The 23176-nt window shown below is 41.2% G+C and overlaps 1 protein-coding gene across 4 annotated transcripts; it reads left to right on the forward strand.

The window, feature by feature from the left end:
* Positions 1-146: 146 nt before the first annotated feature.
* Positions 147-23063, forward strand: CILK1 (ciliogenesis associated kinase 1). Of its 4 annotated transcripts, XM_068678400.1 has the most exons (16): positions 147-294; positions 475-564; positions 1477-1576; positions 4749-4934; positions 6550-6604; positions 7369-7490; positions 9423-9502; positions 10779-10911; positions 11363-11534; positions 12020-12187; positions 14574-14870; positions 15895-16085; positions 16696-16847; positions 17327-17455; positions 18918-19031; positions 19501-23063. In XM_068678400.1, exons 4-16 carry the CDS (start codon positions 4834-4836, stop codon positions 19653-19655), a joined length of 1869 nt encoding a protein of 622 aa, XP_068534501.1. In that variant the 5' UTR covers positions 147-294; positions 475-564; positions 1477-1576; positions 4749-4833; the 3' UTR covers positions 19656-23063. The 4 variants fall into 4 exon arrangements, with proteins under 4 accessions (XP_068534501.1, XP_068534502.1, XP_068534499.1 ...); XM_068678401.1 differs by lacking the exon at positions 1477-1576 and having other exon boundaries at positions 475-594; XM_068678398.1 differs by lacking the exon at positions 1477-1576 and having other exon boundaries at positions 4670-4934.
* The last annotated feature ends 113 nt before the right edge of the window (positions 23064-23176 follow it).

The raw sequence follows: 23176 nt of genomic DNA on the forward strand, positions 1-23176 counted from the left end.
CGGGCCGCTCTGAGGAGACCGCGCCGCCGCCGCGCTGGGGACTACGAGTCCCAGCGCGCACCGCGGCTCCGCCGCCCTGCTCCCGCACGGAGGGCTGCGGCGCGGAGCTCGCTGGGAAGTGTAGTCCGGCGGCAGCGCCGCGTCCCCGCTGGGCGGCGCCATTTTCTCGGCCAGCGGCCCGGGACCGGGGCCGGGCCCGGCTCCCGCCCGAGGCCGCCGCGGCCCAGCGCCTGCTGCTGCTGCCGGCCGGCAGCGGGGGCCCTGCCCTGCCCGGAGGCTCTTCCCGGGCGGCGGGTGAGTGGGCCGGGCTCGTTAGCGGCTGGCTGAGGGCGGGGAGGGGACTGGAGGCGGTGGTGCCCCCGCCTCAGCGAGGAGGTTTGGCGCGGGGGGTGTACGTGGCGTGCTCGGTGAGGTGCTCCAAAAACGGGTGGGAATCGGGGTTTAAATGTGCCTAACAGCCTTTGTTTGCTTCAGGAAAACACCGCCGGTGTGCGCTTACACGGGAGCCGTTAGCCCTCACCCATGAGGAGCCGTGAGGGATGCGCGTGTGGAGCGGGCAGGCAGGTGAGAGCCCAGGCCGGGCGCTGCTGGCAGGTAACGGGGAGGCGCCATGGGGGGGGGCACAGCGCTCAGACCCGCTGAAATCGTGGGGAAGAGAGCAAGAAGTGCCCCGGCTGCCTGCAGGCACGCCCGTGGGGTTGGTGCTCTGGAGCAGCAGGGGCAGTGCTCGCTTTTGGAGCGGACTGGCTGAGGTTTTGGGATCCTCGGTACCACTACAGCGGGCTGGCTGTAACGGGGCTTGTAGTTCGGGGCTGCAGGCAGAGCTGTCAGGCTTTTCTCCTGGCTGGGTGTGTCTCTGTGCATCGGGGAGTGAGGGAAGCCTGCCTCTAACAACAGCAAAGCAGGGTGCTCTGTCACGGGCTTGGACACAAATACACATTTATGCTTATGCGATGTAACGGGGATGACTTAAAGCAGAAATCTCTTTTGAGTAAGTACACCCAGCTCCAGCTGGCTTCACTGAGCGTCGTGCATGCCTATAGAAGGAGATTTAACTCCTTTCTATTCTTCTTAGATATTACTTTAATTTAAGCAATGTAACTGCTCTGAAGATCAGCCTCTATGTAGCTGCGTGGTCTGGGCATCCAGACCTTTCAGGCTTTTTAAACAAACCTCCTCTTAAATGAGTGCACTTCACTGCAGGATTCCCTGGCACAACAGACTGCCCAGGGGAGGAGCTGCGTGTGCCACGCTCCTCAGCTCCAAGCCCAGCTTGCTTTGTTTTGTAAACCCCAAGCCCCGGGGAAATAACTTAGTGATGTACTTTTAAAACCCAAATGAAGGAGGGTGAAAAGCAGGTAGGACAGAGCTGTTGTTACAGTTGGGGCTGACAGTCAGGTTGCTTGAGGCCAGGTTTTTTTTTTGTTCTTTGTTTCCCTTGTGTGCCTCCTCCTCCTGTTCCCGTGACCCCACTAGTGCCAGCAGGAGCCTGCGGTGCTCAGGAAGGGCAGGATCAGGCCTTCTGCACAGCAGCAGGAAGATTGCAGCCGGGGAAAGCGCTGTGGATGCCTGAGCGGTAACAGGAAAGCAGCTCTCTTCCTGCTGGTTGTTAGCAGTCCCGTGGTTCTGCGTGGCCGCACTGTTTTGCGATTTAAACTCATCTCAGAGATGGCAGCGAGGCCGGTCCCCTGGGGATTATCTTCGTGTAATTATACTAAAATCCAGCTGGGCCCTAATCCCTGCTCAGGCTGCTGGCTGGGGCTCGCAGACTGCCTTGTCCCCCCTCAGAGCCCTCCCTTTTTCGGGCGCAGCCAGGAACCTTCCTGATGCCTGAGAGGCTTTGGCTGCCCGCAGCCCTGCTGCCTGCCTGCCCTCCCTCACTCCCTTCCTCCTGCCCACAAGGGGAGCCTGTGACTCGTGTCATGACGGCTTTGTAAAGCCTCGAGGGCCCCCTTGTTACTGATGGAGCCTTCCCCATCGCTTACATGTAGTTTTGCCTTTAATGGGGAACCTCATCACCTTTGCTAACAAAGCAGTAGTCAGAGGGGCTGCATGGATTTAAGCCTGGGTCTTTAAACCACACCTTTCTGTACACGCGCTGCCAGTAGTGCCTCGAGATTGTTGCCAGCACGCAGACCAAATCTGGAAAGCCACTTGCTGCTTGTTTGCTCTTGTGTCTCCCAGCTGGGGCAGGAAAAAGGAGCCAGTTTCACTTTCAGTTCCCGGCGCTGCCGTGCTTCAAACCTGTTAGCTAGAGAGTGGGGAGCTTCAGAGCTAACCCCGCTGTATCCAGATGGGAAAGGGCTTCTTGAAATTAAATTAGTGAAACTCTTCCACTCCAAGATGATTTTGCAGTTTGTATTTACATCCTCAAACAATGTGCATCTGTCTGGACTGCAGACCTAGACTAGGATACAGAGCTTGTGCATCGACATAGTTTGTACGTGTTAGAGCTCCACAAACTGTTTGTCAAAGACGTGTGTGCTTTTTTCAGTGGGATTCCATTTCTGTGAAGTTTTAAGGCTAATGTTTAGTTCATTCCAGTAGTTTAAGGTGAGAGCAGAAGGTGGTAAGGACAGAATGTAAATCTTGCAAAGGAAAATAGTTTTTTTTTAAACGAGTTTCACTAATAAGCTCAAGAATAAACAATACTGATACAATTAATCAAAAAAAAATACATCATTAAGCTTTTGCCTAGTGGATTTTCATACAGGTGGATTTGGGTTTCCATAGGAGTCGTGCTAACTTCAGTGCATCCTAGTATGTATTTTAACATGCACACCTCATTTAAATCTTGACTTTTGGACAGTTTTCTCTCTACGGGTTTGTTGCCTCCCTTATATGCTCCAGCAGTATTTTCATTAATTTGTCTGCTTTTGATCACATTCAACAGTAGAGCTGGAATTCAAAAGATAGTTTCTTTCAAGTTCTGTGAAGATCAGTGGCTGTTAAAAGCAGAGAGGCTTGAATCTGTATCTCCAGTGAGGAAAAGGCAGTGATGTTCACCACTTTGCCTATTTAAGAGGCAGCAAACAAACGGTAGACGTTGATGGCAGCCATTGCAGGTTATTGCTCGCAATGTCCTGTGAGTTTTGGTTAGCTGTGGTTGTCAAACATAAGGCAAAGATGCTCTGTAGTCAGAGTCCCCAGGAAAGGGACATGTGGATGGTGAGTCAGGGGAGCTTTACAGTCCACAAAATTGCAAGGTATCGCATCTGTTACGATTACAGTTTCAGAACCCTTTCGTGAGGGGAATATGTGCTGAAAAGTCCACGAGTCTCATCTGTTTTAGTTCAAAGTTACTGTATAAAATGATCTGTTTGGATATTAACCAGCACTACGTTTTCAGACTGGGAGACCACTGGAAGCTTTGTTGCTGTTTGACATTTGCACTAAGGATCTGAATAAATGCCTGGGAGCTGAGTTACCATCCAGACACTGTCCAGCTGGAGTAACCAAAGCTTTTTAACCTGAATGCTGAGTGTTGCCTAAATGTAGCTTTATTCTGTGCTGGAAAAGCACAAACAGAAACTGGTACCCCAAAGTGCCATTCAGGCAGGCTCTGTGTTCCTCAGCAAGCAGTACAAAAGTGGGATTAGGTCTCCAACATAAACTGCTCAGCCGTGGTTCCTTGAGGTAGAGTGTGGGGAGATGCTGGTACTGCCAGAGGGCAGTTCCTCTTGCCAGTTTTACACGCTTCCTGATGTCTGAGGAAGGCAGAGGCAGGCTGTTTCTTTTTTATACGTGATGTGTAAGATTGTCAAGAAGTGTATTGCCATTGTATTTCTTAATTTTTGTTTGTTTGTACCAGTATTAATGGGATTGATAGGTGTAGAAGATGAAAACGAAGAATCTTCACAACATCTTGCATATACAGAGTTGTGACTTTGCACTGATGTCAGCAATGGGACTATATTGTATAAATGTTCTTTTAAAATCATAGTTTGGTTTGTGAAATAAGGCAAGATGGAGGAGAGAGTTAAGGAAGCCACAAAAAATGTGCAAGTCTCACTGAAATGCAGGTTACAGAAGGCAAAAGTCACAAGCAAGGAATGTTGCTGTCCTCTGAGAGCTGGACAAAAAAGAAAGCAGGGACCAGACCCTAATTGCAGGGGAACTCTATTTTATACCAAATGTATGATTAACTTAGAATAGATCCCATTTATTCTAAAGTAACATAAATTTTAGAAAATATCAGCAGCAATTAGATTAAATGAGGGAGTAAGAACTTTCTTGATTTATGTCTATCATTCTGGATTTCATATGAGCAGTGTCAGGACAAACGGTCTGATAGATAATCTGATGTATCCACTACCAGAGACTGATTGATGCTGAGGGCTACTGTGCAGAAGTGTGTTTGGCCTTACCTGACACGAGTATAATATTTTAAAATATAAGCTATGAGACTTCATCCTCTGCTTTCAGTAATAGCATGTGTCACTAGGGCTGGCTACAACCTCGCTGTGAAGTGCCTGTAGCTGTACGTGAGAGAGTACATGGGGAGCACACCCAGTTACCTCCAGGTAAAGGCTGACTGCTTCTGGAGGGAAACCAAGACAAGTATTTGGTTGTAGCTTACAGGGACTGTTTCTCTGAGGAGAATGGAGTCTGCAAACGAGCGCTCTCGGAAGGGTGCAGAAATTAAGTGGATTATGTTCTGTGCTTTCAGACCAAAGGCTAAGTCTTGAAAACATGATTCCTGCAACTGTTGACACTGTCCTGAGTGCTCTGTATTTATGCTGCCACAGAAAGAACTGGTTACAGTCGGAGGAGCAACACAAGAACTCAGGACACTAAGGACTGAAATGCGCTTGCAGTTAAAGTATCCTCATCATGAATAGGTACACAACTATCAGACAGCTTGGTGATGGGACCTACGGCTCTGTCCTCCTAGGGAGAAGCATTGAATCTGGGGAGCTAATAGCCATTAAAAAGTAAGTATGTTTGTGTGTTACCTAATGGTGCATGGTCTGGATTTCTCCATTCTGCGATCTGCATCACCTGCTCATGCTGGTTTAAGCACTTCAGGTTCCCCACAGCATGCGTGCTTGTTTGAGCCCTGCATGCTGCTTCAGTAACAGTCCTTGGTATCCTCCGAAGCCCCAGCAGAAACGAGAGAGGAGGAGACACGTAGGCGTACTATAATAGTGCTCAGCTACTCCATGCTGTCAAGCATGTGCTGTGTATTTTAGTTAGAGTATTCTGCAATGCTGTTTGGGATCTGCAGCCCCTTCCCTGCTGCTTACATGGAGCATATATTTCACTGTCTAATTTCCAATCTCATGTTAATACTGCAGTGTAATTGCCTTTAACTTTATATTCTGTTATGTACTGGTCATTTCAGCTCAAGTTTTTCTTAAAATTGCTTGAGAAGCCCACTCGATTTTTGTCTTCCTTGTCTGCCACTTCAGCAGTGACCTCAGTTTGTAAATGACTTATTTGTCCTGGTTGTGGTGAGAGACATTGCATTGCAATGAAATCCTTTTCTGAAATACCAGCCATGACCCAGAGATGTACTTGTCAAAGGAGCTTTCACTACAATGTTGCTTTGTATGAATAGTCAGTAGCTGGCTTTAGCAACTTCACAAGTTCTCTGTGCTGGGGATGTTTTTCCTGCACCAAACCTCATCAGAAACACTTCTGATTTTCATTTTGCAACATGATGGAAACTCAAGAGGTTCAGAACAAACCAAAAGATGGAACTGTTTGCTTACGTGCTATTGCCAACCCACTATTAAGAACAGAAGTGGACTGGTGGCTGAAAGAACAAGACAGTAACTGCAGAAACACTGCTTAAGCAAACAAAAAATGTAAAAGCTTTCAAGAAACGAACACCATGTCAGTATACTTAACATTTTTTAAGCACTGATTTCAAACTGGAAAATTATTACAATAATAGGTAGTGATTTATTATTAAAATCTGCTTTGTACAGTTATATTCTGGATTAGGATACAAAGGATCTGCCACAGTTTCTTCCTGTTAAAGCTTGAAAGGCAAGGCAAATTTGAAAAGCAATTGGCTTGATAGATGAAACTAGCAAGGGAGTAGTGGACATTGTAAAATGAAGAAATAAAATTTGTAGGGGAAATGTTTAAAGATTACAAAGAAATCAAAATATAAAGGAGAGGAGCAGGTAGAATATGATGAAATTGGAGACCCAGGGATGTGATTTAACTTGGTTTTCAGTAGATTTGTTCCAAAACTTAGTCTGACTTGGTTGTAACTGTTGTTGCCCTTGTTCTTACAGTTGGACTCTGCTTCAACACACTGTATACATAAAAGAAAAATAGCATGCCCTGATGTGTTGAAAGGTCTAACATCTTTGCAGAAAGATGCATATGCAAAATAAGGCAATCCTGTGTGAGAGTGGTGTTTTAAAATTCTACTAGAGCCTACTTTGTCTAGTGATGTAAAGTTCTTTGACAAAGGAAATAACACCTTATATTTAGATGAAGAAACTGAGTTGCTAAGCTGTAATGAGACTTCTGGATCTAAGATTGTAGCTGATGTTGACCACATATTAATTATTTTTCCCTGTACCATTGTAGAATGAAGAGAAAGTTTTATTCCTGGGAGGAATGCATGAACCTTCGAGAGGTTAAGGTACTTGCTTCATTCAATGGCTGACTTAAACATTAAAGAACCCGGTTACATTTTTGAGTAACACCAAATTCTTTCTACCCCTTTCATCAAAAAGTCTCCCCCAAATTTGCTGTGGAATGTGTCCGTACAGTCCTCTTTCCTGGCTTTGCATTTGAACAGGGTGTCTGTAGTCTTTTCAAAATTCTGTAGTCTTACAAAAAAATAAAAATAAAAAATTTGGTTGTATGGAGCTGCTGCTTCCTTTCAGTGGGTGGTCAATGAGTGAATGGGACAGCTTTCATGTCACAAAACCTGCAGCTGATCAGTGTGTTTTGCAGAGCTTGAGAACACATGCCCTTCACTCAGCAGTAACCTTTGTACATGCAGTTGTTTTTTTCTGGATAATTGGTTTGGAGACATAGCATGAAATTCAGACATTAACAAAGCTTTAAGGAGATCTTTTAAGGCTCTCCCTTAATTTCTAGGCTTTGCTGTTACTGTTGCAAATGAAAACCTAGGTCACTTTTCTTGCACTACAACTGTGTTGCTACAAGAAGGAATGCGGAGTAGAAAATGTAAAAAGAAGGAAGGATGAAGAAAAACAAGAATTTCCAGGGTTTATGTAGCAGCCAATATTTGCAAATCTGGTCTTTATTCTCACAGCCATCTGATTGTTTAAAATGTTAAAGTTTTGAAGCCAAGTCTTTCTGCATCAGTGAACCAGTCTTTTTCTTTCTGTTAGAGTAAGCCCCTTTTAAAATCCTGTTTGTATTTTCTCCTTCTAGTCTTTGAAGAAACTAAACCATGCCAATGTAGTAAAGCTGAAAGAAGTTATCAGGGAAAATGATCATCTGTACTTTGTGTTTGAATACATGAAGGAAAATCTTTATCAGTTAATGAAAGAAAGGTATGTAACAGCATCACCCACTCCAAATTGTGTAATGTGCTCGTTCTGCTTACTTTTAACATCCCTGTTACTTTTCAAGGGACTTTGGATCATTTGCTTAGGCTTCGATCACTGTGGCTTAAACTGCTGTTACAGCAGGAGCTGTGGCTTTCACCTTTGAGCATATTCCAAACAGTTTAATGAGAGTTCCTAGTGTCCCTTCTCAGATTAGCCAGACAGATAAGTAGGGCACTCTTCTGAGAGTTAGGAACAGTGAATTTTTAACATCCCTCAGGCTGAGGAGACATTAAATATAGAACTTTTTATTTCTAGGGAAGTACTCCAGCTGGCAACACTTTTTCTATTAGAGGCAGGTATTACCACCCCTTCCAATGGGCTTCCTCAAATAAATAAACAAAAAGTGTAGTAATTGTGAGGGATCAAATTGGGAATTGCTTCTAGGAATTTTTTGCCTGTTTGTTTTTCTTGAAATTTGTTCTGGCATGTCCAGAGAATACCAATTTTATCTGTCAGTCTTCTCAGGAAAATCTACCTCTTTTTGATATTTGCTGAAGCATTAATAAAGTCCTAATTTTAGCCTTTGGCCACGATAGGATCCTCCAGAGCATAAGCTGGGGTAAAATAGGTCCCTACTTTGAAATTCTGAACAAGTCATTTTCTTCCTATGGACTGTAGAAAGCCTGTGGGAGGACAGTGATTTTACTTCATTTAGCCAAATAAGATTATTGTTATATCTCTGTGAATGCTTCATAAATACTTTATAAAATGCGTTTTTAAGAGTAGAAATACTTAATATGCATGCACAGGCATAAAACAACTGTCACTAAATTGTGCACGTGTATGTAGATGCTGATTTTTTTTAATGAAATGGAATAATGAACTAGAAAATAATTCTAGTATCTCATAAACCAATTATCTCTAGGAATTATGATAAAATTCTTAGAAATGCTTGATATATTCTACCTCCTTATGAAAACAAAAAGGGCAAATGTCTATAAAGGTATGCAACACATTCTCTCCAGTTTAGCTAGGCCTCAGACTGGTTAGGTATTGCATAAATCAGGCCTTTAAGAATTTGGTTTATTTCCTTAAGTCTTAGTTAAAATTGCCAGCCTTGCTTGAAGGAACTGTAGAGGAAATTTGGTTCTTTTTCTGCTGTAATATAAAAAATAAACAAGAAGTTATGAACAGCTGACTGTAATAGGTGATTTCACTTCCAAAATATGTGGTGATCCGTTTTTTCGAGGAAGCAAGCTCAGGAATTGAATAAGGCCCAGGCCGCCTTCTTTATTCCCTATTAGGTCCTTTCTGTTTAAATATTATTATTTTTTTTGGACCTCCCCTTCCCCCAAACCATCTCAACCATGTTTTGGCATATGCAGAGGCAGCTGGTCCAGGGTTGTTTAATCTTCTCTTGATAAAAGGGGCCATCATTAAAAAGCCTCCTATGGCTGATCTTGTCTAAATATTATGAGAAGTGCCTCTTGTTTTCACCGGTAGGAGATTAGACTTATTTTTTCAAATAGCAGAAGAAGTAGCACATCAGCTGTTAGATAATAGCAAGGGAAATTGAAAAGTATAATTTCAATATGCTTTGAGGAGAGGCTGGAAGAATTACTGAATTAACGTGAACTCTTGTTGTCTTGAGGAATGTGCCTGATAACCTGTTCATGTTAAGGTTTGGTTGGCCAATTTTATTTTTTTTTAAATTCACTGTCACATATAGTCTTAACATAAAATCATATGGCTGTAATACAAATACCGAGCAAGTTTTCTTGGAGCAATAAACTACCTGAAAGTGCTTAAAATATAGCTAGTAGTTTTATTGTCATTGTTACCTTTTACCTTTGATTCATAAAGACAGCATAAGCTAATGTGTGAACTTAATCATTAATGTCTATTTCCTCCTTTTTTTTTTTTTTTATCCTACAGAAACAAACTGTTTCCTGAGTCTACAGTTAGGAATATTATGTATCAGATCCTGCAAGGACTTGCATTTATCCATAAACATGGTAAGCTGTGTTTTACCTCTAAACATTTTGAATTAGAGCAAGATAGTGTCTGTGTAAGGTTTTTGTTTGTTTGTTTTAGTGAATAGTAATAACTGTATTAGAGGAATTGGTCAAAAGAATGGCACTAAACTAGAAATTCAGGTTACTGAAAATAGAAAGCAGGTATCTGTGTTTTATAGCTGCCTGATGTTTCAACTTGGAGGTTTGCTTCATTTCTTTTCTGTAGATTTCTACATTCTCAAACTGGCAACTGGCTACCTGTAAAACTTACCTGATGTTAATGGCCATATTCTTGATAGACTCAGAGGTCTTCTGAGGTTGAGAATAAAATAAATGTTATTCTCTGCTTTATTCCCAGGTTACACAAAGGTGTCTGTATAAAATGCACGTTCTCTGTAAGATAGTCTTAATAAAGTCTGAGTAACAAACAGCTTTCATTGCGTGGCTTTGCACTTAATTTTTAGAATGACGGTAAAAGCTAAAGCTGGTGTATTAGCTAGTAGTAACAAGACCTGCTTAACTGATAATAATAAAAAATCTTATTCTCACTCAAAAAAAAAATCTTAATGATTAAGACACCTTCATCACCATGTTTTACTGCCCTCTGCAATTAGACCTGCTAAATACAGTCATGTACAATGTTGTTGGTCAGCTCTCAGAGTCCTAAAAAAACATCTAAACCACCATTATTTTTACTGATTGTCAAATGCATCACAACCTACCAGAATACCAAAAAAAAACCCTCTAAAAAAAAAAAAAAAGTACTCAGAACTGCTGTATGATATGGCGACGAGTAGTTCAGTGCTTGCTGAGTTAAGTTCTCAGATTACCAAACAAAACAAAACAAAAAAGCCTTCAAAGTACAGAAAAAACACCTAATATTTTAATTTCTATTGTTTAAAATATCTTTTTGGTAAATGTTTTTGTTAGTTTCATTGCACGATTTCTAGTCTAATTAGAATAAAACTAATATTAAATGGTGTTAGTTTGTTGTTTGTTTGTTTTTCATTTTAAGGAAGTGACACTTGAAAGATAGCTACCTAACTAAATGGTCTGAATTATTATAAAATAGTTGATTCGTTTATCCTGTTCTTCAGAGTCTGAGTGAGCAAGCATTATACAGACTAGCTCTGCCGACCATATCAGACTCAGAACTCCATGTTCCGCTATTCAAGCTTCAGCTGTAAGACTTAAATCAAAACAATCCAGGTGGGAAATAAAAGGAACAGCTGGGTGTGGCATCACAATGCACATCAATATTTCATTTGAATTTTAGGGTTCTTTCACAGAGACTTGAAACCTGAAAACCTCCTGTGCATGGGACCAGAACTTGTGAAAATAGCAGACTTTGGCTTAGCCCGAGAAATCCGATCTAGACCTCCTTACACCGATTACGTATCCACGAGATGGTAAGTGCAAGTACTAGTTTATATTGCGTGAATCTGCAGGTCTTATAATCAAGCCTTTAGATAAGTAGTATAAAATTAGTGCAGAATATAATGCCACTTTTGACTCCTCCTCTTTGTCAAACTTCTGTTTAAGTTTGGCGTAATTCAAAAAGCTTCAATTAGTGCAAGACAGTTTGCAGATGACACCAGAACAAGAACTGAGAGGGACCTGTTAACACAGGTGGTACATGCTAGAAATGCTACATGTCAGGAAGGCAAAAGAGAACTTAGAAGAGCTTACGTAGGTTTTAAATCTTTGTTCTAGGAAAAAAAAAATCTTATAGGAGCTTTTAAGGGATGTTCTCTATTAACAGAAAAGAATAGCAGAATGGTTTTGTGTATGCCTGTGTTTGACTTTTTTTTTTTTATTGTTGGGATTTGTTCCTCTACATTTTTCCCCTCGCTGTTACAGGTACAGGGCTCCTGAAGTCCTACTGAGATCCACCAGCTATAGTTCTCCAATAGATATTTGGGCTGTTGGTTGTATAATGGCAGAAGTTTACACGCTGAGGCCTCTCTTCCCAGGTGCCAGTGAAATTGATACCATATTCAAAATTTGCCAGGTGTTGGGGACACCAAAGAAGGTGGGTACAGTGACATTCCACACTGCAATAATAGTCAAGGTATTCTACAATTAATAATAATCAATTTACCTTTACTTTATGCTTTATACATAAGTATTATATTTATATAAGTATTATACTAGAAAAAATGAAGTATAGAGGAGGAGAAATAGAGTGCTGAACAGCAAACAGTCATCAGACTGTGATTTATTTTGACATTGACGTTTCCTTATCTTTTGCCTATTGTGTATAAAACTATGCCTTAAGAGGATAAAAATTGGAATCATGGCAAATGGTCACCTTTATACCTCTATCATGATCAGATATAAAGCAAGACTGACCTCCCACTGGAGTTCTGAGGTGAAAATTTCTAGTGAAATCCTTAAAACCTTCTAGAATAGCTGGATGTAGTCTATTCCTGACTGGAGAATATATGCTAGTATATTTAGGCATTATGATATTTTACACTTGAACTTACTTTGTGCTTGGAAATCTCATTCTTCCAGAATGACTGGCCCGAAGGCTACCAACTTTCATCCTCCATGAATTTTCGCTGGCCTCAGTGTGTACCTAACAACCTGAAAACCCTCATACCTAACGCTAGCAGCGAAGCAGTGCAGCTTATGAGAGACATGCTGCAGTGGGACCCCAAAAAGCGGCCAACAGCTAGCCAGGTTTGGTTCTGTTTTCTTTTTCTCATCTCCACATATGACTCTTCTTTCCATCACAAGTCACTTTTTTAGGCAGTCGTTTAACAGTTGCTCAGGGATTCAGTTCTCAGAAGGGAAAAGAGCACAAGCCTAGAACGATTTCCAAGACAAAGGGGAGTAATTAAAAGGGAGTAATCAATCTGTTGTGTGCAGCATTAACTGCATGGGCTGTGTCCTCAGTTTTCTGTGTGACTGCAGTGTATGTGCACCTGAATTAAGTATAACCTAGTTGCTGTGAATTACAGAGGATTGAAGGTAGGATGTCTGGATGCTGGAGCATATAGTATGGTGCTGTGCTTTCTTTCATTGCTGTTGAGATGTGTCACAGAATCACAGAGTGCTTGAGGTTAGCAGGGACCTCTGGAGGGCATCTGGTCCAATCTCCCTGCGCAAGCAGGGTCACCTACAGCAGGGTGCCCAGCACCATGTCCATACAGCTTTTGTGTATCTCCAAGGACGGAGACTCATCCAGCCTCTCTGTGCCAGTGCTTGGTCACCCTCACAGCACAGAAGTTTCTCCCATGTTCAGATGGGAGCTCCTGTGCTCTAGTTTGCGTCCATTGCCTATTGTCCTGTCACTGGGCACCACTGAAGAGAGCCTGGCTCCAACCTCATTTCATCCTCCTTTCAGGTATTTGTAGGCATTGATAAGATTCCCCCTGAGCCTTTTCTTCAGGCTGAGCAGTCCCAGGTGTCTCAGCCTTTCTGAGTATATGTGATGCTCCAGTCCCTTAATCACCTTTGTGGCCCTTTGTTGGTCTTTCTCTTGTACTGGGGAGTTCAGAACCAGACCCAGCACTCCAGGTGTGGCCTCACCTGGGCTGAGTAGAGGGGAAGGATCATTCCCTTGACCTGCTGGTAACGGTCCTAGTGCAGCCCAAGACACTGTTGGCCCCCTTTGCAGTGGGAGCCCATTGCTGGCTCACATTCAGCTTGGTGTCCACCAGGACCCCCAGCTCCTTTCCAGCTGGGTGACCCCCAACATGTACTGGTGCCTGGGCTCACTTCCTCCCCAGGTGCAGCTCTTGGCAGTTCCTCTTGCTGAAATTCATGAGGTTGCTGTCAGAACACTTCTCCAACACGTCAAGGTCCCTCTTGTAGGACAACTGTGGTGTATCAGCCACCCCTCCCAGATCAGTGACCCCTGGGGTGCACTGACAGTTACTGCTTTCCAACCAGACTTTGTTCCACCGATCACCACCCTCTGGGCCTAGCCATTCAGCCAGCTTTCAGCTCACCTCACTGTTACCCAATCCATCCAGACCACTGTTGCTTAGACAAAGCTACCTTATCAACGCTATTTGAAGGACAGTGTGGGCTTGATCGCACTGTAAATATGTCCCAACGTGCTGTATATAAACATAGTCCAAATAGTGCATGTACAGCAGTCCTGTTGGCGGTGGTAGCCAGTGGTTTTTAGGTAACAGTGCTTGTAGTGATAGCGCCCAACTAATGAAATATGCAGGGCACCTTCTGAAAAACAGATGTTATTCTGGGTTCAAATCTGATTTGACTTCAGTAGGATTGTAGGTGAACCTCTACAATATCAGACCTTCAGTACGAATTCTAATAAAAAGCTTTAAAGTTAATTAAACCATCTTAAAAGTAAAATAGATCAAGAAATCACAGAGGTAATGAAAAGCAAAAACACTGAATATAACTTGGTATTAAGAGCCATTGACCGATAATTCTTAGCACCTGTTTTGGAGTAAGTATAAATATGGTGAGAAACCTGAGCTTTTAGCAGTTTTTTTTACAGTGAGAGGTCTCTGGGGAGAGAAAATGAGTATCCCTGAAACACCAAGGTGAGCAGAGATGAATTGCCTTTACTGACAGTTCCTTGATTACTTGTAAGGCAGGATAAGGCAATTTTACCAACATATCTTCCAAGAAAGAGAAATGCTAATTTTCATAAGGGATATGTTTATTTCACTGGAGAATGGAAGAGATAGAATGTCTCTGGGGTCATTCAAGTCTTGATGGATGAATCTGTGATGACAGTTGCTCATGCCTTTCCACATAGGAATGTTCGCATGCACAAAGACAGAGAACAGTGGAACATGCCTCTAGATCACACATTTCCTGGTGAAGTTATTTACCATTCTGCAGAACCTTTCCCTTTTGTGGACACTCACAGGTGATCTGATTACTTGATATCTGTTGAGATTTTTTTACTTTTGCAGCATATTCTGAGGTGGATTGTGCTCACTAGGGTCTGGTGTTGAAAGATGCACCTTCTACTATTTTCTACCTCAGAAAAGGGTAAATAAAATTTGTACTGTCCCATAGGGCTAGGTAAGTTAGAAACTGGTTTCCTAAGATGGATCCTAACCTCTTCATTATGTTTTAGGCACTCCGATATCCATATTTCCAGGTTGGGCATGCCTTGGGTGTTCAGGACCTGGCAAAACAGAAGGAACTCCATGATAAATCATCTCTGCATATTAAGCCTGTCCCGCCACCACAACCTCCTTCAAAATCCCACACCCGTATTTCTTCACGAGCATTTCAGCAAAGCCAGGCTTCTCATCATTTGGTCTATCCATATAAGACAGACAACTCTGGGACTGATCACAGTAACTATTTGCAGGAAGACAAGTCTAACCAGCTTCTTCTTCCTGCAATTCACAATAAGGTTCCTCAGCAGGTAAAGGTCCATCTAGCATTTGGATTTTCCTGAACTGTTTTATTTTTTCTTGCTCTCTTGCATGGGGTTCTTGTACTGAACTAAAAGTACAGGTAATGTGAATAAAGAACAGCTATGACTCTCTGGTGTAAACTGGAAGTTAGTCTGTTGAAATCTAAATCCAATTGCTATAAAACAAGCAACTTGATTTCTTATTTTACGGCATTTTACACTTCCCTTTGTTATAAAGGGTGATTTTACATGAGTAAAATGATGTACAGTGGTGTGCATATTAATGTGATTGATGCCAGGGATAAAACTATTAAGCTAAATGGTATTGAATTACGTTGGGGGTCTGTTAGCTTAGTCCATTTAAGTCATCCAGTTTACATAACTAAGACAACCCTTTGGGTTTCTGTACAGGCCATGGAAGACAACGGATTCTTTCAGAGTAAGAACCTGCCATTTATGCTGATTATACAAGGAGAATGGATGCATAAGATAGATGGCTAAACCACTGTGAACACTTCTGATAAACAATTGGTCTTAAGCAGGATCTGTACTGGCAATGTACTGATTCACTCAAGGTTGAAATGTACAAATAACACTTAAATGACTAAGGAGAGGCAAATTTGTGTCTGCGCTGTCCCACAAGGAGAATATTTTCTATAAATATGCAGGTACAGGCTAGTGGAAACATAAATGTACATATGGTTTTGTGTTCCCAAGATGGGTTAAGGAATACAAATGTGCTAGTTGTTCAGAAGTTGTACAGTGAAAGACAGGTGGAATTGGAAATGAGACCCAAGAAATTTATTCTTCTGTCAGTGTAAGATATTTTAATATGGGATGAAATGGGGAAGACAAGTAATAAGGTCTACAGGCTGCAGATTGTGTTCTTAGCATGTTTAAAGAAGGACTAGCTTTCTGTTACAGCTCTGCTACCACTCTTGCCCTTTCAGATAGGAAGAAAAGCTGCTTTGGTCCTATCACCTGGTTTGTAGTGTAACTGTCTGGGTTTGTTTCTTTTCAATTATTGTAACAGAAAACATCTGCTGGAACTGAGAACATAAACGGTGAACTTAAACCAAAAGCTAGGCGGAGATGGGGGCATCTTGCTAGAACAGTGAAGAGTTCTGAAGACTGGGATGATTTGGAAGACCTTGATTTTGGCTCTTCTGTCACAAGAGTTGACCTGAAAAACAAAAAGAGGCAGAATGATGAAACTCTTTGTAGGTAAGTTGTTTTTTATTATGTTTGTATGCTATTTGGTCTTATTTTTTGCATAATATTGTTTTTATGCTTTCTGTGAATCTAGAAACATATATCTGTGCATTTTTTTTTCTCTCCTACTTTGTCCTGGCTTCTTGTTGAATGCTGACCTTTCAATTGAAACATCTTCTTTCATGGACAGTCCATCTTTCTGTACAGTTTCTTGCTCATTTTTCTCCACTGAAAATAATACTTAAGTCTTCCCAAATTCATCTTTGAATGTATATTTTCTTTTTTCCATATTAAAAATTTCAACATATTTCCCACATACAAACTGTATCACATGACTCTAACCTGCATTTTCCATGGATCAGACACAGTAGAGAAAAACTTACTAGGTGATATATAAAAACCAAGAAAGCAATTTATTAGAGAGCTAGAAGTGTAGGTCAGAATTTTAGGGGCACTTGTATGGTTTCAGGCTGAAAATATTCCCTGTTGTCTGTGTGTTTATGCTGTAGCAAACACAATATGAGGAAGTGATTCGTGGAGATGGGATGGAGGAGAGAAGGCCAACTGTGGATAAGCATATGCTATAAGTATTGGACTAAGCGTAGCAATTTTTGGGTTATAGATTTGAAAGCATTTTGGACCTGAAGCCTTCGGATGCTGTTGGCTCTGGCAGCAGTGCACCTTCCCACGTTACCTTCCCTCGGCAGGACACTCCCACGTTGCGAGTTTCTGCAGCAAAGCAGCACTACCTGAGACATTCTAGGTATCTACCTGGTTAGTATCAAATACTTCTTTTTCATCCTGTAATTCCAACAATGGTACGAAATACATTAGGCTTTATCCTTTGAATTTGTGGAAGGGGGGGCTATTACTTAAAGAAAACGAGGAGAGGAAGAGCTTTCTTGCTAATATAGTTGGCCAATAATGCCAACTACATTTTAGCAGTCTAGCAACTGAGATAAATCCTGCTTTCATGAAGGGGGATAGGATTGCTGACATTTCTCCCTTCTATCACACGCTCTTTTATGCTTTTAAGTGTGGTAGAAAATGTCTGCTAATGTGCCAGGCTGTTCCCTGGTTCCCTAAGAAGGATATGACTGATCTTCTAGACTGGAAGAGAAAATGCCCTTAACTTGTCTCATGAATATTCATGGAACCGAACAATTGCTCTAAGATTGTGTATGAGATGGAATGAATGCAGGCCTGCGTAATCAGAGATTTTTAGTGTGGTAATTGTTGTGTTTTTGTCATAGGAGTAAACACAAGGAATAGCTTAGTCTCCACTTCGAGCAAAGAGTCCATTCCGTCTAATCCCTGGCCCAGTTCTGGTTTGCCTGGGAAAGCTTCAGGTTTGGGAGGAAGTATTAACAGGATAAATTCAGGTAAGATGTCTCTGCAATTCCAAATAGCTGTGTGTTGGGGTCAACCATTTGTAGTACATTGTCATCTCCAAGGATATTTGCTGCCAGGCCTGTTCTTATGTCCAGTAATGAGACTACATGGAGATGACACGAAACTAAAACATAGTCATTTCTTCTAATGAATCCCTGAAAGGCTGCGTTGAAGTACCACATGCATAGAAGTATGGACAGCTCAGGTGTGTACAACCTGAAATACTTCATCTAGCCTTTAATTTCCTTTTGCCAGTTTTTGTAAGTCATATTTTCAGGTTTCAGAGTTATTTTAACCAAACTGTTGCTTAAGTGACTGTCACAAAGAAGAAAAATGGTAGAAACTGAAATAGCCATACAGACCACTCTTGTTATGTGAATAAAATTCTATCCTTGTGTCTTTTAATTGATGCTGTTTAAAATAGTGGAATAATTGTAGCTTTAAAAAAATCAGACAAAAAGCCACTTCCGTTTTTTGTCTGCAAGTATCTTTTGACATCTGGTATTTCAGGTATTTAATCCCTTAATCTCTATTACTGGATTTGAAGTAATTATTTTGTAGATTTTAACGTTAGATTTTACCAGATATACTTAAACATGTTGACTTTCTAAATTATACCTATTTATTCCCTCTCTAATCTCTCCTGGCTTCATGTTTTCACATGACGTTACAGCTCTGCAGTGTGGTACTTGTTTTGCATATGTTCTTACAAAAACATTAGATTGAGAAATTTTCTGTTGTTTCTTGGTCAAAAAAATATTTGGGGCCTTTAGAAGCTCTTAAATAAAAATAAAAACACCCTTAAAAATTTGGATGTAATTTAATCAGAAGATGATTTTTTTTAAATTTAAGATGGGAGATGTAAATAGATAAACTATGTGAGAACCAGTATATATGTAGCACATGGCTCCTTTCTGGCTCTTCTACAAGGTTTTGATTCTTTTGTAGCTGTATAGGATATCATTAGGTTTTTCCCTTTTTTCCTTATTACCATAATTTCCCACAATATGCTGTGCCGTGGCTGTACTGCTCTATTACACTATAGGAATATGTGCCATAGATCTGTACATGCTAACGTGTTTAGTGTTCAGCTGTGGTATAAGACTAGAGGGTTTTATTTATAACTATTGTTCCAGTTCTTAAAGGTTATCTAAAGGGGTCAGTCAAATGTGTTCTTGCTCATATTAAGGACAATTTTGGTGTCTGACTTGCCAGATTTGGAACACAAATCTGTCACAGGTTGTTAAATGGCACTCTTACTGGCTTTAGTAGAAGCTTTCTGAACAGAGGAAAGGATGTGTGGATTTCTGTCTTCAGCAAAGTTGCTGTTTCCATCAGTCCACGATCAGCCTTGATCTCAAATATGGCCCATCAGTTCACACATCTATCATCTGCTGGTGGTACAGGAGATCTATTGTATTGACCTCCAACGTTTCTTGCCATTTCTTTCAGGTCCCATAGGATCAAGTGGTCTAAGTAGTGGTTATATCCCTTCGTTTCTGAAGAAGGAAGTAGGCTCTGCTGGGCAGAGGGTTCAGTTAGCACCAATTGCAGATCCATCTTCTAGTAAGTATAGTGCCAACACTGTCTCAGTCCCTTGCTCATTACTCTGATTGTGCTGCATACGTGCAGCACTGAGTTACATATCTTTGCTTTGCTTTGTAAATATTTGAGTGACTGGAACAAATAGTTCATAATCTTCGTGAACTTCATATGGAGAAGGTTTATTTTTTGGTGTATGAATTACATGTTTTTGTCCACAGCTGTTAACCAGTAAGCATATTTCAGTGGATTCTAGAGTCTGGTGCGAGAGCTGGCACAGAATTCACACTTTTCAAATCCGAGACATAGATACTCCTTGTATGATAAGGGTTTAGGGATTGGATCCTCTGGTGTTTCACATCATTTTTTTGAATAGAATTTGCTGATGCTTGTTTCATCAAGAAATGATGTTCTAGATCTGATCCAGTTGTTTTCCAATGTGGACAGCTACTTACCGAATCTTTATCTCCTGGTGTTTTCTTTTGCCCCTTAGATTATGCTTCTCCGAAGTTGGTAAGACCCCATCCTGGACGGCCCGCATTCAACTCCCCTTCAAAAAGCACACCAAGGTTAATGCCTCTCCCGCCACCAGCTCAGCCGATCCACGGCCGCGTTGACTGGTCTGCAAAGTATGGTGCTAACCGGTGACACACGGAAAAACTTCCTGAACCAGTGTATATTTCCCATGAAATGGTGACTAACACAAGACAATTTTATATTGTTTTGTATACCTGTAAATTTAAAAGATCTTCTATGGTTGAGACCTTTTTGAAGGCATTTTTTTTAACTTTTATTTGTATTAATTTGGATGCAATCTTGTACTTCTTTTGTATGAAATTGTTTTGTTATATAATTGGGTCCAGTTATTTTCATAACAAAATCATTTTGTATATATGGTTGAGGGGTCTTGGCATTTTTATATGATAAATTTTTATATAAAACTTTTTTAAAATTTAACTTTTCCTTTATTGGATTCAACTTTTTTATAAAAGTGGGTTTTAAAAAAAAAGAAGCAAAGTGGTGCAATATTGCAGTGGAAGAGAAGTAGTGAGGAAGGGGCATTCATTAAATATTGTTGGAAATTGATGTGCTAAATGAGGCTTTATAATTTCAGCAGTGCCACATCCTGATGCCATGCTGTTGTGGTTGTACACTCATTTGCTTTGTATTGACATCAATGAGTAGGGATGAGTAACAGTCTAAACTCTCCTTTGCATTCACTGAGAGACTGCTGGAAGTCAGTGGGAAGCTTTGTTGTTGTTGTAGTATTTATTTTTACCTTTACAAGGTTTTTGGTGAGCTGCTGTCCAGCTTTCCAGTCCCATTCTTTTGCTTTTACCAAATCTTGGTAGTCTTCTTTAGTAAAGGGTATTCGGTAGATTTGTTTTCCGATGCTTGTTTGTCCTGTTTCAAAGTTACCTCTTGGTGTTGTTCACTATGAAATAGAATGTGGACCTACCTCTGTTAAATTCATGTAAATGTTTCCTAATGACTTCTAAGGAGAGAAAGTAGATTCTGCTTTTTTGTCATTGTTGGGAATATAAGATGCAAAGACAGATTTAAGACAGTATTGACAATTACAAAGCTAGTTTCACAGTAACAAAGTATTAGTGAGATACCAGCAGCAGCAGAGTTTAAGGAAACAGTATCTATTCTATCTATTTTATAACTGTTTTAAATCACTTTTGGGAAAAACATAAATCTGGAGCAAATGAATCAATTTAAGTTTCAGTTCTGCTTTTCAGTAGGACTTCACTGCAAAGTGAAGAGTATGTCCTCTGTTCTGTAAGTTAGGCCCCCAGGCTCTCCTGGGAAAAACTGGGACCTTACCTCATCCTACTAAAAAACATTCTAAAATTGTGATTGATTTCACTAAAAGCATTTAACTCAGTTTATAGGAGAGAACAAATGAGCGGGTTATAGACAAAGGAGAATAGCCTCATAGCCTGGGTTATTTCTGCACTGGAAAGGAGTGCCAGAGTTCAGCCAGCAGCAAAAGGTTCGTTGTGATCACAGTCAGCATTTGGGTGTTCCTGCAGCTCCTTCCACAGAAGATTAGCCCTGTGGATAAAACAGTGCTGTGGGAGAACATATTTTATAGCTGTGCTTTGGAAAAGCACCATCAAAGCTGAAGTGTGCTGTGAAAACACATCTTCCTGCAGAAGTGTGCAGAAATGCTTAGCTCTGGGAAACCTCACCTGAACTCATTTTATGAACAGGTCGGGCAGATCTTAAATTTGGGAGACTAAGATCCTCAGAGCAGGTACGGTTCTGGGCATCTGGCCATCTGAAGGAGGCGAAGTGCTAGTGTGTGAGTGCAGTCCTACCTGTGGGGTCTGCCTGCACCCACAAGGGGCACCCGCTGCGGACTGGAGGCTGGTGGCATGCCCTGGCACCTTCAGTTCTTTCCGTGGAGAACGTACGGGACTCAGGAAACAGGACCCTAGAGTAGGCTGCTGGCTCAGTGCTACGGGGGAACCGTGAGGGACACTGGTCACTGTTTGCTTTAACAAACTCAGCCCACAGTGAGACAGTACAAGGCAAAAAAGGAGCAGAAGGCATTATAGAGGTATACATATAAGACTTATATGTGCCACGGACATGTCCAGCTACTCTAATTACTTGATACAAACAAGTACAGTGATGCCAATGCGTAGCAGTGCCCTAAAGCAGCCATTCCAACTCTGGAGCACATGCTGATGTTGTCTTGGCTGAGTGGAAAGGGAAATATGTATATTTGTGTTAGAACTGGAAAGATAGTTGTTTCTCTTGTTGGAAAGAAATACCTGTATTTATGTCTAGATATCATTTAATTTATTTTATCGCTGAATAATCAGTTCAAGAGAAAATACCCTAAACCTGTCCTAAATATCCTTAGACCTAAGTAGGCGATTTCTATAGTCTGTTTCATGCATATAATTCCTATTAATGGAAGCAGGAGACAAGTCACAAGAACGGGCTGCTGAGGCTTGGATTCATCCTACCTAACCACTGGTGCCTAAGCGTGAGCTGATTCTCTAAACCAGAGGTAAGTGAGAATCACTCACAAGAAACTCAGCTTGCCTGAGAACTTAATAGCTCCCTGGATATGCCTGGGTCTCTCGCCGCTGACAATGGGGACTACTCAGCATGCTTAACATGGTACATGTTGAATCTGGACCTGGCCTGTAATCTTTGAACTTTTATCAGCACAGCCCTGCAGCAGTGAACCGGAATATGGCATTCAGGTTTTGGTCAGCCCAGCAAAAATATTAGAAAAATAGTATTACAATTTTTTTTTGGCACAACTCCCCCTTTCCTGAAAGAAAAAAAGCCATTATTTTTGAGGGGAAAAAAAGCTAATAATCTTTGACATTTCTGAATGACTTCTAGTTTTAACTTAGTTGGATGAGAAAATTGTGAAGTATTAGTATATTGGCAGCACTCTTGTAACCTTCACTCAAGCAGATTCCTACAGATGTTGGAGAATGTTCTTTCTGAGTAAGGACTGACTTGGCTGAGCAGTATATCATGCTGTGCTCTCACCATGCAGCACAGGTGGAAAAGATGTTAGTCTGTTTGTTACACTGAAATCTGGGCAAGCAGCACATCTGAGAATTTATCATATGTAGCCTACTCCTTTGTGTCTTAATGTTTAGCAGCATCTTTGTGCAAAGTGTTGCTCGAATTCTGCTGTCTACTTTTTCTCTGCCTTATGCATAGCATGTAATGGCTGTTGGAAGTAAAGGAGCCTGACAGTAGATCATTCGTCTCTGTAATCCAGGTTTTGATAAAAGTCTTGTGTGAGTGCCATGATGTTAGCCAAAAAAAAACTTCACCAATTCCATGGTATTTCCATGTCTAATAAGGCTGTTGTTGTGAGTAGGTTCTTCCAGAAGGAGAGGAGAACATTTCTGAGCTTCTGTGGAAGAGGAATTGTGGAATTGTTGATGTGAGTACGATCTTAAAGAAGTAATGGTTCTTGTTCCTTCAGTGTTTTTGTTCAAAACTGTTGCAAACGTTTTCTTTCCCTCTGTGTCAAGTCTCCTGCCCAGAATAAAGTTACTATTGAAGAAATACGGACTGACTAGTGTCTTTTATCTTCTACTGAGTTTTTAATAACAGCACTTTATTTTTTTTAAATAAGCCTTCCATTTGGTGCCTTCTCAGATGGGTACTGCCTCTTTGTA

The sequence above is a fragment of the Anas acuta genome, chromosome 3, assembly GCF_963932015.1.
Source record: "Anas acuta chromosome 3, bAnaAcu1.1, whole genome shotgun sequence".
Classification (NCBI taxonomy): Eukaryota; Metazoa; Chordata; class Aves; order Anseriformes; family Anatidae; genus Anas; species Anas acuta.